Raw genomic sequence first — 14,961 nt, 5'->3', positions numbered from 1 at the left:
CAAATTAGATATCATTGTGCCGTTTACAACAACTTGAAAACCAGTGAGCTGCCTTCTTTGTACTGTATCATTAATAAGCTTAAATATAACTTCTACCACCAATGGAAACAAGGTGACAAGAAGTATCCTTGTCTTAATTCCTTTCTAGGATTGAAATTTTTTGAAGAACCGCCATTTATCATAATTTACATTGTGCCCCCATGCACAAGATAATAGTCAATCATTGCATTGGAAAATGCAAAAAACAATTAAAAAATATGAGAGATATGTTAATTTGCATTGAAGAATGCAAATTTTAGTGGATTTTTTAATTTTTCATTTATAGAGAGTGAGGTTTTACATTTTTTCATTGCAAATTAACATCATCTCTCATGTTTTTTAGAAATTTCCAATGCAATGATTGGTTTTATATTATGCATGGATTCACATAATATCAAAAGTACAAAACCTATTTACATATGAAAAGAGGACATACACACTATAACCGGTACGGCCAGTGAAGCGCAATGATGAAGCTACACTGCATGGCCGGCTTAGTCAGTGAAGCGCTATGATAACACTACACTGTATAGTCTATAAAGCGTTAGGGTAGGACTACCCTACATGGCCAGTGAGGCGCAATGATGGCGCTACATTGCAAAGTCAGCGGCTGAGCAATGAAGCATATTAGCCGACATAATGAAGTTTCACTGAGGAAGACAAGATAAGGCTAAATGACAAATGCAACATGCGATGCTTGTATTGATGCATATCCATGAGATCGATTTAGATCAAGCTCAAGGATGATGCAAGAGCGTATAATAGGTCAAGAGTTGACATATGCATTAGTCATAGGATGGCCAAAGTTTGGACAGTGCAAACAAGCTAGTGATGCAAGAGTAGACAGTATTATTGTCGAGCAATTGTCTAAGTAAAACAAAAATGACGCAGATAAGCACATGATGCATGATACATTATTGGCATCATTTGGAAGGCCTTTTGGCATGAGTTTGGCTTAGCTTAGGTATCCAATCAAGTTCCGCTCAAGGCCATGGCACAATGATATGCAATAATAGCACAATATGGCTCAAGTGACGGTTATAGTTGGTAAATGGATTTATAAACATCGCAAAGGTGGGAGACAAGGGTGAACGGTTATAACGGGAGTTTATAACCTAATAGGAGTGTCCATAAATGTTTTGGAACAGGTGTTGAAGGCTGGCTCGAGTTAGGAAAGAAACTGGCCAGTATGTACAATTATTAGCGGTAATTTTTTTTTGCTACACAACACAAAGAAAAGAAACTACATAGCAAGAATATCGTCTTGGATACAAGACGCAATACAAGAGGGGGGTTTGGAAGAGAACCACCGCATGTTGGAACGATGGTTTAAGGAAAACTTGGCTAGAGTATGGGCCACTGAATTCCCATCTCTTTTGTTGAAAACTATCTTGAACACTGCGATCTTCTTCAGTTGAGCTCTGATCTGCGATCTTCCATTATTAGCGGTAATGAAACTGCCATATTGGACAGATGGTTGTCCAATGCGTGTACAAACGTTGTGCATGGTTTTTTGTCATTGTATCCTCTGTATAAATAATGTAAAGGCATTAAAAAAATCAGTAGGCTTGCAGAGTTAATTGTGGGACTCAAATTGTGAGAGGTTTGCTGAGTTAAAGGCTTGTTTCAAGAGGAACAAGTTTGTGTAAGTCCCTAAATGGGTAAATTTATATTTATCTTCTCCTTTGATGCAATAAAATAGGTTAATTGTGTCATGTTCTATGTGTTCTTAGTTATCTAATTATTATTAGTAATGTACGACAAAGCTTGAATGTGTATAGGTAAGCATTTGAGCAGATAAGAAAGAGAAAGGTTGAAGAATTTCGTTATATAACTTATCGTAGTTTTGCTATTTACACTGGTGCAAATTTATAAAGCTAAAGTAATAGTGGGTGCAATTTAATTAAATTAACTTCATCACTGTTGAGTTACATTCAGAGCCGATCCTGTGCTTATTAGGGCCCTGTGCGAACTTAATCGCATAGCCTTTTTACGTTCAAATTTTCTCCCCGACAATTTTGAATAGCAATGACAAAATGAAACTAAGACGATTCATTTATATATATATATATCATAAACATAACAAGTTCTTTATACAGTTATAAGCATTGCTTTTATACATATTGTCTAGTTCAACACAAAAAAAGGGTCCAAAAACAAATTGTCGACTAGTTTTTCTAGTACTTATCGTCCGCATCTTTGTGAATGACTTCCAGTTCTCCCATCTGTGAGTTAGTTAACCAAAATCTATGTACTTGAAAGACATACGAACACAAAAGTTGTTAGCAAACAGAAGACAAGAGAAGAGTGGGGGTGGTTTGGTTTTGTTTTGTTTGATAGAAATTTGGGAATTCTAAAGAAATCGAGTTCGATAGAAGACGTGGAAGAAGTAAGAATAGCAAAAAGACGTGACTAATAGGAAGAAATAAGTTATACCTTGAGCTTAGTTTTGTGCATGAAAAAAGGCGTTGGTCTAAGATGGGCATTGTATATCGCAACTCCTGCCCGGTTCTGGTTATATTCGTACCAAAAATTTGCAAGGTGCATTTGTGGGTGTGACACACCCAGTGAAGATTACCCTTTGTTCCCTTAATGCTCATCGGGTTGGGTGGTTTTGGGGAGAGCTAATCCGCACCGTTTAGACCGTGAGTGGTGCAGACATTTGATGTCCCGCCGGCGTGGACAGACCGCCTCAGCGCCCTTGTTGCTAAGAGAAACACTCTTCGCTCAACCAACTATACCGACATTTCGGCTTTCCATCTCGCTTCAAATCTCCGCACTAATCCGCTTCCCAATGCATCCCCACCATGTACATCCCGCCACACCATCGTCGCAAAAACCAACTTCAACCTAAATTGATGCTTTTGCAAAACCAAAGAAATGAGAAGATTGAAAAGATTTTTGCACGTAATTCTAAATATCGTCTGATTATCTTCATTTCTTCTTATCTCGTTTATTGGGCAAAATCGTTGCTTTCATATTGTGCAACGCATCTCGATTTTTTGAGTCTCCCACACGATAAAATACTGAAAACGAAAGGCATACAAATCTCAGAATCCCGAAAAGCCGTGTACTTCTGAATCGTGTGGGTGCGATACATTTGTCGACACTTAAGTCGGTCTTCTTCTTAGTCATTGGATTTTCTCCAAAGTGATTGATTGGATCATTTAAGTTTGTATCGTTCCAACTGTTTCTATTAATTTCATTTTTCTATCTTAAAACGAGCAACAGAAACTCAAATCCAATCAAGAAAATAAATTTAGAACTCGACTGTGATCATCACCATTAGAAAGATGTCGTCTAAGGAAAAAGAAACGGGGAGTAGTTATAAGATGTTTAAGATATTTAAAAGGAACTTTAAAGTAATTGAAGCTGAACCACCATTAGATGTCAAAGAAGCATTTTCGAAATACTCAGAGGGTAAAAATCTGATGACATCTGATCAACTGCTACAGTTCTTAATCAATTTTCAAGGAGAATCTGATGCTAAAATTGAAGATGCGGATGAGATTGCATCTAATATTCTTCAAACTAGACATCACATTGCTAAGTTTACCAGAAATAATACGCTGACTCTTGATGATTTTCATCATTATCTCTTCGATCAACATCTTAATTTCCCTATCAATCCACAGGTATTTTCTTCATTTTTACTTTAATTTAAGCTTTGATTTTGATTTGGATCAAGTTTATTCGCATACAATAAAACAGTCAACTATACAAAACCAAAGACTCAAATTTTTTTTGGCGAATTGTGGTCACATGTTCAAATTCATCTCTAGTGAATTAGGTCATCTAATTTTTTTGTTGGGGTTTTGGCTGAGAATCTGAATTTGGTGTGTTTTTTCAGGTTTGTCATGATATGACTGCTCCATTGTCTCATTACTTCATATATACAGGACATAATTCCTATTTAACTGGGAATCAACTCAATAGTGAAAGCAGTTGTGTACCAATTGTAAATGCGTTAAAAAATGGTGTCAGAGTTATTGAACTGGATATATGGCCTAATTCTGCAGGAGATGACATTAAGGTCTATCATGGAAGGTAATGATGACTGACTGACTTTTTTATTTGCCATTGATATCAAAATTCCACCAAAACAAGTAGTTTGTTGTCTTTTACAACCCTGTCAAAACTGAGGACTCTATGGGATTCCAAAATCATCACGATACCTGCCTCACGTAACCTGGAATTTTAGGATCTCAGGTCCTTGTAGTCATATAGAATGTTGAATTTGTTATGTATTACTTGTTTATCTTAGATATCTAACGTAAGCGGATAGAATCAACTTGGTATGAAGAAGTATCAAGATACCATTTTGGTCATTTAAGAAATTGTAGCTTTTTTTAAAGAGCTAATGAACTGACTTAATGTTGATCGACAGTGATTTCATTTTCCACAAATGTTTTCATGAGATCAGGGAATCTTGTTTGAAGTAATTCATGTTTTTCTGTTTTTGTAGGACTCTGACTGCTAAAGTGCCATTCATTGATTGCTTGAAGTCCATTAGGGAATACGCATTTGTTGCGTCCGAATACCCTCTGGTGGTAACTTTGGAAGATCACCTTACTCCAGAACTACAGGCTAAAGCTGCTGAGGTGGGTAATCGGTTCTATACAGTTCTAATGATGTTTGGGTAAATAGATTTAAGGCACTTACATTGGTTTCAACTTTCAAGTGTTTTTTCATGACTACAGTCCATTGTTTTTGGTTTTTAGATGATCACTCAAACTCTTGGGGATGTGCTATTTACATCCTTAGAATGCTTAGAGGTATTCCCATCGCCAGGAGCATTGAAGGGTAAAATCCTTCTTTCGACCAAACCACCAAAAGAGTATCTGTATAGTAAGGATTCATGTGAGAACGAAGCACCCTGCGAGGACGATAAAAATGAAAAGAAAGTCACTCAAGATAAAAATGACCTAGACACTGAAGACAGTGAAGACAGCGGTGGTGAAAGTGAAAATATTGATAATTCTGAAGATAAATCATGCTCATTAGGAGTTCATAAATACAAGAGTCTTATTGGAATTCATGCTAAGAAACACAGGGGTGGGTTCGCCACGTCTCTCACACTGGATCCTAGTAAGGTTGAACGCCTCAGTTTGAGTGAACAACAGCTTGAAAAGGGAGCGGAGGATTATGGAACTGAACTTGTCAGGTAGTTACAGCAGAAAGAATACTGAAGCTTGAGTGTTGTTTTGTGATTCAGTTCCTTTTTTCTCTGTGTATATGCATATATGGCTATTATCTTTTCTTAGTGAATGAAATTCTGTTTCTAGATTCACCCAGCGGAATCTGCTGCGGATATATCCAAAAGGAACAAGGTTTAATTCATCAAATTATAACCCAATGATTGGGTGGATGCACGGAGCTCAAATGGTAGCATTTAACATGCAGGTAGTTCCAGCAGTCTGGAATTTAGAAAACTTTTATATAGCTATACTATATTTGTTTGGACTAGTTTCACGCTACTTGGCCAGCATCAAGTTTTTCCAATCTCTACTTTACTGTTTCACCTGAGCTTGTTTTCTCCTCTTGAAACTAGACTGACAAATTTTCTTGGTCATCTGAAGGTTCATAAAACATAAACTAACATGTGAATATTCCTATGACAGGGATATGGCAAGAAACTGTGTTTGATGCAGGGAATGTTCAGATCCAACGGAGGGTGTGGTTATGTGAAAAAACCTGATTTTTTAATTAGAACGGATGAAGGAAACAAGTTATTTAATCCTGGGGAAAAATTGCCAGTGAAGACATGCTTAAAAGTTGGTATTTTAATTTCGAATTTTGAGTGTAATCATTTTCTTTTGGTTGATAAGCCATTGAATGAGCTCTCATTCTATGACTGCTATACACAGGTGAGAGTGTACATGGGTAATGGATGGGATTCTGATGTCAAGGCATCACATTTTGACTCATACTCTCCCCCGGACTTCTATGTGAAGGTAAGTCTATTTGATTCATTCTTTGTGTAGCTCTTAGCTTTTGAAGCCCTGCATCTCGCTAATGTTCAGTTGACAACGCTTAAGTATCTGTCTGTAGACTACCAGGCATCACTTATTTAGTCACATTTGAGCATTGAATATGATAAATGATGTTCTCATTTTAAATTTATTTCTTCTAATAACCAAAATCAGAATAGAAATAGGTCGAGGGCTTAAAGTAAGCACCAGTTAAATGCAAATAGGTTTAGCCACTTAAAACTGCAAAATCCTATACTTATTTTCTCTACACTATGAAGAAAAAAGTAGGTTAACTAAAACTTTTAGCTAATACGCTCTCTTGCCCATATAGCATCAGTAAAGAAATTCAATTCTCTGTACAAATGCTCGAAAATTGTTTCCTCACAAGAGCCTTGGAGCCTCCTCCATCATGGGACTCTACCTGGTTGAGATTCTTGAGCAGCACACTTTGAGTCGGAAACCACTTGATTTTAGAAACTCCCTGAGCTAATGTCCAATTCAAAGCCTGTGATTACCGCTAAAACTTCTGCAATAAGATTACTTCCAGCACCCAAACCAACCGCTTGAAGATGTTCTCTTACAGCTGAAACTTTTAAACAAGTTGTGGTTTCAAACAATTCTTGTTTTAGTATTCTGGTTACTCGATTCGGACTTGGACAATTAGTTTCCTCCCTAGAAAATTAGTGGTTCTTAATTGCTGCATACCTCTAGTCAGATTGAAATGTACATTGAGTTAATGCGTTTAGATTATTGAGTACTGATGAAACTGGTCTTTGACAGGTGCATATAGTAGGAGTTCCAGCAGATGCTAAAAAATTTGAAACAGAACCTTTAGACGATAGTTGGACACCGGTTTGGGACCAAGAATTCTCATTCCCGTTGACAATTCCAGATTTAGCAATACTTCGTCTTGAAGTTCGCGACCATGATACGGGTGAGAAGGATGATTTTGGTGGCCAGAATTGTTTGCCTGTTCGGGAATTAAAATCTGGTATTCGAACAGTTCCTCTCTACAACCGAGAAGGCAAAAAATACAATTCGGCAAAACTTCTTATGCGCTTTGAGTTTGTATAGGAATATTATGTTCTTTTAAGTTCTGTCATTAAATTATATAATGCTGTAATTATACTTATATTGTACTTTGCTCGTGTAATCCAAGAAAAAAGCTGTAAGGACTTGGATTGTTACAGAGAAAAATTTCTTTCCCTGAGGAACTATTTTTTGTCGATACAATTTAAACAGCTAATAAGTGAACTGCACTGAATGATGCATTTTATGATCACTAATGGGGTCTTGGGCCTCTTGGCGGCCAGCTGAACAATTCCTGAGTCTTGACATTTCTGTTAACTTTTAACTCTCATCTCAAAGTTTAGCTTGATTTTCTATTGTTGCATCAAGTGGAAGATTTTTAATAGAGATGACAGAGGTGATTGATTAAGATAAAAAATTTCTAGAATCAAATCCAGCCATCTTGACTGGAACAGTGTACCCGATGATGACGTTTTGGGGAAGATGAAGTGGTTGAGACTTAAATATGTTGCAAAGACCAGAAGGAGGAAATATTCTCCTTAGTTGTTGTGTCCAACGCGTGCTGCATTCATTCCTCCAACGTAACTGTTGCATAATTCTTTAAGAGACCCGTTTCTCTTGGTTAAATCTTAAAGGTCTTGTTAACTTGTATGCACGTATGTATGTTAAGGTCCACTAAAACAACAATTTTTTGCATTAAAAATAAGATTTATTTTTTATTTTATTTTTATTGAAAACAGTAATTATTTGTATTGGAAACAAGATTCGTTGTTTTTAGTGCAAGAAAAACTAATTTTTTGTCCACCCTATTATAGCTGCAAACTCCATGCAGTGGCAATGACATTTTCATCGATCAGAATTTTAACTACCAACTTCATAATATTATGTTATGACGGAAGCATCCAGAAGCTATCAACTCTGTAGGGTCTGGTTTTGTATGACAAGAACGACTCTTTATACACTTTCCATAATTGCCAGGAAATCACTGCATAGAACCTGTACCAAGGTATTCCTTGGCAAACCGGCTGAGGTCCAACTGCATTCGGGCCAGGCATAGTAATACCTATACCAAACCATATTTCTCTTTCAAACTCGCGTTAGTAAACTAGTTGGAACTTGTTTCAGGCACACCGCTTTTGCACAGCACAATTGAATACTCTATTTTTTCAGCCTGTTTTGGATCCACGGTCTAACCAGGGTCTCCTTCGTAACATTTTATAGTTTGGGCCCCCAAAGGCCAGAACCCAGAAGATTCTTGCAGTTGAGATCTGAAAGTCAGTCACAACAAGCGCTGTAAAACATGTAAAGCAACCTAACTCAGGAAGATGAACGTCTCCCCTCCAAATTTCTTTCTGGAACACCCAGTTCCCAACTATGTTGATTAATCTGGCAAACACAACTATTTGGCTTGTACGACAGTGATTAGTCGATGCCTTCGTGCGCAAATTAGGACAAAATCATACCGATCACATTAAAGCAGACAACGCATTAACCATTGTTCAGAGACGAGATTGAAGAGGGACAAGAAATTACCACATCTACTACTTCAAATTTAACCCAGAAGAAGAAAAGAGAAACAGAGAGTATTCATCAAGTCAATGTACCTATTACAGCATCAATCAGTTTCCAGGATCACTGGATTTATTTAATGATAGAATAAAGTTTTACCCCGAGAATGAGTCTAGATAAGTGGAGAAATAATACCTTTACAGAGCAATCTATGATAAGCTAACCAAACTACTCTTGGTATAAGTAAACTCCATCAAAAGGCTTCTAAAAGGTAAAGAGAGTTCAATCAGCTCTGGTATAAATTTTTTTTTTTGAAAGACATCGAGTAGTGCTTACCAGTTACCACCAACTAAGGGTGTCATTTCTCTCGAACTGCCTACGCTTCCTTAGGCTGTTCCTTTAGATCACCTTCAGCTTGAGACCTGTTGGTAGAAGAAACTAGTACTACATGAGCAAAATCAACAAGCTTAACTTCCGCACCCGTTGGTAGAAGTATATCTGACACAAATTTTATCAAAGCACAGAGCCCACCCAAGAAATTATGGTCAATGACACCTTCTCCATCCACAACATGAGCAAAATCAACAAGCTTAACTTCCGCACCCGTGCGGGATCGACTCCCTTCCTCTCCCACCCCTGCATTCTCATACACCATAAGAATGGAACAAGAGTAGAAATGGTGTATTGTCTGATCCTCAAACCATGCTTTCAGCTCTAACAATTGTGCCAGAATCCCATCCGACCCACCATAAATTGTTGATGCAAGTAAACAATCAGGTTCTGCATTTGATGACGGGTTGGAGGAGACAAACCTCTTTAAAGTCAACTTAACGTCTTCTAACGTAAAATCTTGGACGGCATTCCTATCAAGTTTCCAGTAACCAAGCTTTTCACTTTCAAAGGTCTGTAAACCCGATATCCTGAAACCCAAGGCCACACTTGTTGATTCTCTATCTTTCTGAAGGCATTTCATGATGTAGTCTTCTGAAGCTTGGGGATACCAAGTTCTTGACCCCATCTTGATGTCCATAACAGATGGGTCCAGGCGATTTGAGACAATGTCTTCCAAAACAAGGTGAGGGTGCATACCAGATCCATCAGAAGCTTCTAGAAGCTGGGTTCCGTGGAAAGTGGGAAAAAATCGACGAATATGAGTCGGGACTTTGCTATTGGAAGAGAATGAAGAATAGAAAGCAGCCTCTATGTTGCCGCGATCGCCACTTTGTAGGGGCTTGTAGAAGCAACCAGAACCATCTACGAGTGGCCCAAGCTTTCCAGCATGAGCTTGATGGCCTGCAACCTGATGATCAGGGGCCTTAAGCATTGTCTTAAGAATAACTGAAGGTGATTTACTATATTTCGTCTCGGCGGTATCAGTATATAATGATCAACAGTGAAAGAATCCCTCTGCAATAATGACAGAGAAAGAAAGCATGAAACGGAGGAATAAATAGCAAATATCATAGTCTATTTCATCACAGATATACTCATCATAGCGACCACAAATAAGACAACAAGGTTCCCCTGGTAAGGCTCACTGCATCACACACTACATTTCAAAAGTTATGTACTGGTCTTATACGTTTATAATCTACACAAAACTTAAAGATACTACTCTGTCAGAGTTTGAGATAACTGATGAATTTTGCAACAAAATTATCAGATCAACTTAGAACCCTCAGTACTACCTTGATAACCGACAATCTAGCATAGATGCCTTAAGACTTTTAAATTATATCATGTAATGGAAAGTCGTTTGCACTTTGAATGGCCAATCTACTGATGTTACATGAGTATTTTCCACAACAAATATTCAGCAAAAATTGGATTATACGCGACAATCGTATTTCTATAAATATATACAAAAAAAAACACACACACACACACAGATAAATAGAATCGACTAGATCCCAACATTACCTGTGGCTTCACCACTGTGAGTTACTAGCAACAAAGTTTTGCGGTCATTAACCTCATGTTTGCCTTCCATGTATGGTTTCCAGAAGAACTTATATGGTTAGAAATAACTTTTAGGACCTACTGCCAGTAATGGAAACCACAGACAAGTAAATATCATGTCATGTGAAACTTGACGGTATAAATATCATGTAGAAGGCTCCGGAGCTTTGCACAGGCCCAGACACACACTTATACGGCTGCTAGGTACGCTAGTAATGTGTAACATTTGCACATTCAAAATAGTAAAACTACTCCAAAGTTACAATAAATTTGATACTCAACTAGTATCAAACTCGCGGACGTTGGGTGCATAAATCATTTAATCCTAAGTAAAACAAAAGAATATTCACCATTCAAGTTCACAAGCTTGTCAAACCAAAGGAGGATACACATTTTACCGAACGCCCTACTTAAATTTGTATTCCAAGATTATCAACAGTCAGAAGTGATATCTAGGTCAATTAAAATACGAACAATTCAACAACAAGGCGAGCAAATCACTCCATGCCGACTGCAGGTGCAAGTACACTGAAACCTAATAACCTATTGAATAGCAACAGAGTACATGTGACCTGATATCCACCAAAGATTCCAAACACAACTATAAGTCAACATGTCAAGAAAACAAACTTAATGTGATCACTTAATCACTAAACAAATACTGCAAATTTTAATGGATGTTGAGTCATCAAGGTGCGATATTCCTACAAATCCATGCTAATCAACGAGCTAGGTAGAACCAAATGCAGCATACACACAGTTATGAATAATAAATTCTTTGATACAGAGCCGAATCTTCGCATGTTATATATATGATAAAAATGATCAAATCAGAAGTTTAAAATAAAATAAAAAAATCTGAGCAGTGCTTACTTAAATTGTAGATCCTTCGACGGAAGTGTGGTGGTTGTTAAACTAGATGGAGAAATAAGAGAAAACGACGAGCGATTTTGTCGATTGCAATTTTCACAGCATTAACTTTTGCAAGTGAAGTGAAGTATTGGATGAACAGATAATGTGGAGTAACGCTAGATTAATGGCGATGAGATGAGAGAGAAAAATGCTTGGCGTGGTTTTTACGACAAAAGTCGAATTGCTTATAAAAAAGAAAAAAAAAACATCTTTTCATGTCGACAGAAAGAAACTTTTTTTGTTAACGGAAATTCAAGATAGAATGACTTATAAGATCGAATATAAAAGAACACACAAACACAACATGTAGCAAACTGCAATGTTGAGATACTTCGAAAGAAAAATAGAAGGATTACTAATAAATATAAGAGAAACTAGATATGAGCCGAGAAAGATTACGAGCACTATGGTGAGGATTTCCCTAGGCTATCCCATATTTACTGTGAAATTCAATTATTATGGTCTTTCGTATACCTTAAGTGTAAGGATATCGCTTAGTTACTTTAAAAAGTGGATCATATCTGATCTAGGTAGTAGTGAAACCGAAACCAAAACTATTTTACGAAAACTGTGATTTTCAACGCATACTTAGTTTTCGTATGGGAGTTTTATTTTTTTATTTTTTTTTGCTGAATCACACAAATTTTGTTAAAGAAAATGAAAGTTACAGATTACAAATATGCAAGAAAGAAAACCAACAAAATAACCATCCCAGAACTAAAACTACATTTTGCTAATTAAAGCCCATAAACTCAACTAACTAAACCTGTAGACTGTAATAAACAATTTCAGGCATCTCCAGTCTTGTCGGCCATATAGGTCTGCCAACACAAACTAGTCTTTCACCTGCAGACAGTCTTGCTCCTCTCTTAGCTGCACTATCAGCAGAAAAATTCACCTCTCTGAAACAGTGATTAAACTTGATAGTTGTTAAATGCCTGACTGCATTACATACCATGGAATTTGGTTGCAGGCAAATTGATTTATGACAGTTTGGAGTCTGAGTGGATGATAATCTTCCGAAGCTCTCATTCCATAGCTAATTCAGCAACAACCACTACTGCATAAACTTCTGCAATGTAATTAGTAGCTGAACTCAAACCTCCAGTAACTGCACCCACTACTTGACATGAATGATTTCTGACAATAATTCCAAACCCAGCTGCACCTGAATTTCCCACAGAGGCACCATCACAACAAAATAGAGTGAAATCAATTTCAGGAGCAAACCAATAACAAGGTGTTATGAATTGAATTCTGGACTTTCTTGCACCCAGATTAAAGAAAGATATTAAGTGAATATCATAAGCTTGATCCCATTTCTCCCATGTAAGTCTCATACCACCTTCAAACACCATCTTCATTATTCTACTTTTGAAAGAGGATATATTTGGTTTAATATTATAAATAAAAATTGTGTTATTCTGAAACCATAACTCCTTCAAAGTACTACAAGCTGCAATTATCCATACTTGTTGAACTAATGGACTTTTGAGACTTGCTCTTTTCAAAATATCCTCGAAAGAAGTAGGAATTGCAAAGTTAAAGATGGAAGCCAACCAGTTCCAAATGTGCAAGCTAAACTCACAATCCCACAGCAAGTGATGCATACTATCTTCAGTTTTTCCACATATACAGCATTGAGAAACCATATCATAGCCATGGCTAACTTTTTTAACATCATCCATATAAAGTCCATGGAGTAATTTCCAGACATTACTAGTTGTACTTGGATGAAGATAAGCATTCTATAAGTGTTTGGACCATTTAACTTTCCTCTCTTTTAATCTCATATTCTCCACTGCAGCTGAAATAAGAAATTCACCTGAGATTGAAGCATTCCAAATTAATTCATCATTTCCACCACCAATTGCAGGCATACTAAGAGCAGCAAAAATATATTTCACATCATCAGGAACAGACCACTTCCCATTCTGAATGAGGTCAACCACCTTCAAATGAACATTATTCTGAACATACTGATTAGAACCACAAATGTTTATTAAGGTTGTATCACCAATCCATACATCATACCACACATAAATGTTTCTTCCATTACTAACACACCACCTTAAGTTTTCATGTAAAGATTTCCAAGACCAGTTTAGACCTGATCTAACAGAAGATTGCTGCCATTTCAGACTCAATTGATTATCTTGATCTTAATACTTAGCTTATATTTAGGCGCGCTGATGTACTTTGGGGTGAACGGAGAATCAGGAATCATGAAGGAGCGGAGCTGGCGTAGTGAAGCGTTGATAGTTGATGAGTGCCAAATATTGTATATATTTATCCCTTTTTGTTGGCATTTAACTCATCTTTTGATCATTAATTCTACATTTTATCCCATATTCTGTATTTTCATTGTTTTCAAGAATAAATATTTTTCTTAATTAATTTTGCATTTTTAGGTAATAAATAAAGTTCGGATGAGTTGCGGAGCGGAATAGAGCAGAAAAGTAGTGAAAAGCCGGGAGAAATTACGCAAGGAAACCGCGAAGAATGGTGCGCACAACCTCATTTTCTACACACAAAAACGCCTCCGTTCTCAGCCATCAGATCAGTTCTCAGAAGCATCCGACGGTCGCTCCTTCATAGAGCATCAAAATCTGAAGTCTCTGCCAAGCACCACAGCGCTGAAATTCCAAGCCTTCAGATTAGATGGTAGTTGAATCCAACGGTCGCTCCCTTACTGTTCATCAACGTTTGATATTTCCGCCTTACACTACAACACATAACCCCATCTAGAGCCGTTAACTTCGTTGTATCAAAAAATCTGACGGTCGCTACAAGCTTCACTTCACATCACCGTCTGATCTACCTACCATCTTCGCATCTCGCAGCTCAGAGTCACAGAACATCAAGACTCGGTGGATACGCCTAACACCCTAGCAACCGAACCTATACCACCTACCCAAACACCCCCCTTCTCCCAAACAGTCGAGCCATCTCCTCCATCACCCCCCCTCTGCAGAACCATCACCTTGCAACTGTCGCCACCATCATCGCCACCACTCCCTGTCGCCACCAAACACCACCATACCACCTCCGTCATCATCCTACACGTGATTGAACACCTTCCCCCATCATTCTAGCCCTTTATCCCATCAACTCATTACCTAACCTAAACCCTAGGTTATGGGTTGATGGATTAACGTGTGCTAGAGAAGCAATTGATGCATGAAGGTGATACAGGAGAACAAATAGAGTAATGGGTCGAGCTCAATTTGATGTTGCTACATCAAATTAGGTGAGTAATCACCAACCCTAGCTACTGTTATTTTGGGTGAAAATGGGTAGAACCCTAATTGTTTGTGGGTATAAATATGTAGTGTGGGTGTGTTGTAGAAACTTTATGTTTGGATTAGCCTGCATCCAGAACTTTCAAGTTCTGTTAATTTCAGTTCACATGTTAATTTCAGTTCACTTGTTAATTTCATTTCATGTTGTTTTTTTTTAGTTCAATTTGTTGTTCTGTTAAATGTTCATGTTTCAGCTCACTGTTGTTGTCATGTTAGTATCCTGTTAAATGTATCCTGTT

At 37.4% G+C, this 14,961-nt stretch overlaps 2 protein-coding genes across 5 annotated transcripts; one reads left to right on the top strand and one right to left on the bottom strand.

The window, feature by feature from the left end:
• Positions 1–3,142: 3,142 nt before the first annotated feature.
• On the top strand, positions 3,143–7,297 carry LOC113338725 (phosphoinositide phospholipase C 4-like). The gene is made up of 8 exons (XM_026584098.1): positions 3,143–3,674; positions 3,890–4,086; positions 4,505–4,640; positions 4,761–5,203; positions 5,325–5,442; positions 5,661–5,813; positions 5,907–5,993; positions 6,792–7,297. Exons 1-8 carry the CDS (start codon positions 3,333–3,335, stop codon positions 7,083–7,085), a joined length of 1,770 nt encoding a protein of 589 aa, XP_026439883.1. The 5' UTR covers positions 3,143–3,332; the 3' UTR covers positions 7,086–7,297.
• A 1,258-nt stretch (positions 7,298–8,555) lies between these two features.
• Positions 8,556–11,776, bottom strand: LOC113338775 (inositol polyphosphate multikinase beta-like). 4 transcript variants are annotated; one of them, XM_026584162.1, is made up of 3 exons: positions 11,382–11,776; positions 10,470–10,589; positions 8,556–9,956 (listed from the first exon to the last, which is right to left on the bottom strand). In XM_026584162.1, the coding sequence occupies exon 3, from the start codon at positions 9,871–9,873 to the stop codon at positions 8,926–8,928; it is 948 nt and encodes a 315-aa protein (XP_026439947.1). In that variant the 5' UTR covers positions 9,874–9,956; positions 10,470–10,589; positions 11,382–11,776; the 3' UTR covers positions 8,556–8,925. The 4 variants fall into 4 exon arrangements, with proteins under 4 accessions (XP_026439947.1, XP_026439948.1, XP_026439946.1 ...); XM_026584163.1 differs by having other exon boundaries at positions 10,470–10,586; XM_026584164.1 differs by lacking the exon at positions 10,470–10,589 and having other exon boundaries at positions 8,561–8,813; positions 8,886–9,956; positions 11,382–11,762.
• Positions 11,777–14,961: the final 3,185 nt, after the last annotated feature.

The sequence above is a fragment of the Papaver somniferum genome, unplaced genomic scaffold (genome assembly GCF_003573695.1).
Source record: "Papaver somniferum cultivar HN1 unplaced genomic scaffold, ASM357369v1 unplaced-scaffold_19, whole genome shotgun sequence".
Taxonomy (NCBI): domain Eukaryota; kingdom Viridiplantae; phylum Streptophyta; class Magnoliopsida; order Ranunculales; family Papaveraceae; genus Papaver; species Papaver somniferum.
Note: the sequence above shows the minus strand (reverse complement) of the source record. Positions and strands in the feature narration are given on the sequence as shown.

Coding starts and splice junctions, on each gene's coding strand:
- LOC113338775 (XM_026584162.1), bottom strand. CDS start 9,873: ATGCTTAAGGCCCCTGATCATCAGGTTGCAGGCCATCAAGCTCATGCT.
- LOC113338725 (XM_026584098.1), top strand. CDS start 3,333: ATGTCGTCTAAGGAAAAAGAAACGGGGAGTAGTTATAAGATGTTTAAG. Junction 4,087..4,504: donor ATTAAGGTCTATCATGGAAG/GTAATGATGACT, acceptor CTGTTTTTGTAG/GACTCTGACTGCTAAAGTGC. Junction 5,204..5,324: donor TATGGAACTGAACTTGTCAG/GTAGTTACAGCA, acceptor TTCTGTTTCTAG/ATTCACCCAGCGGAATCTGC.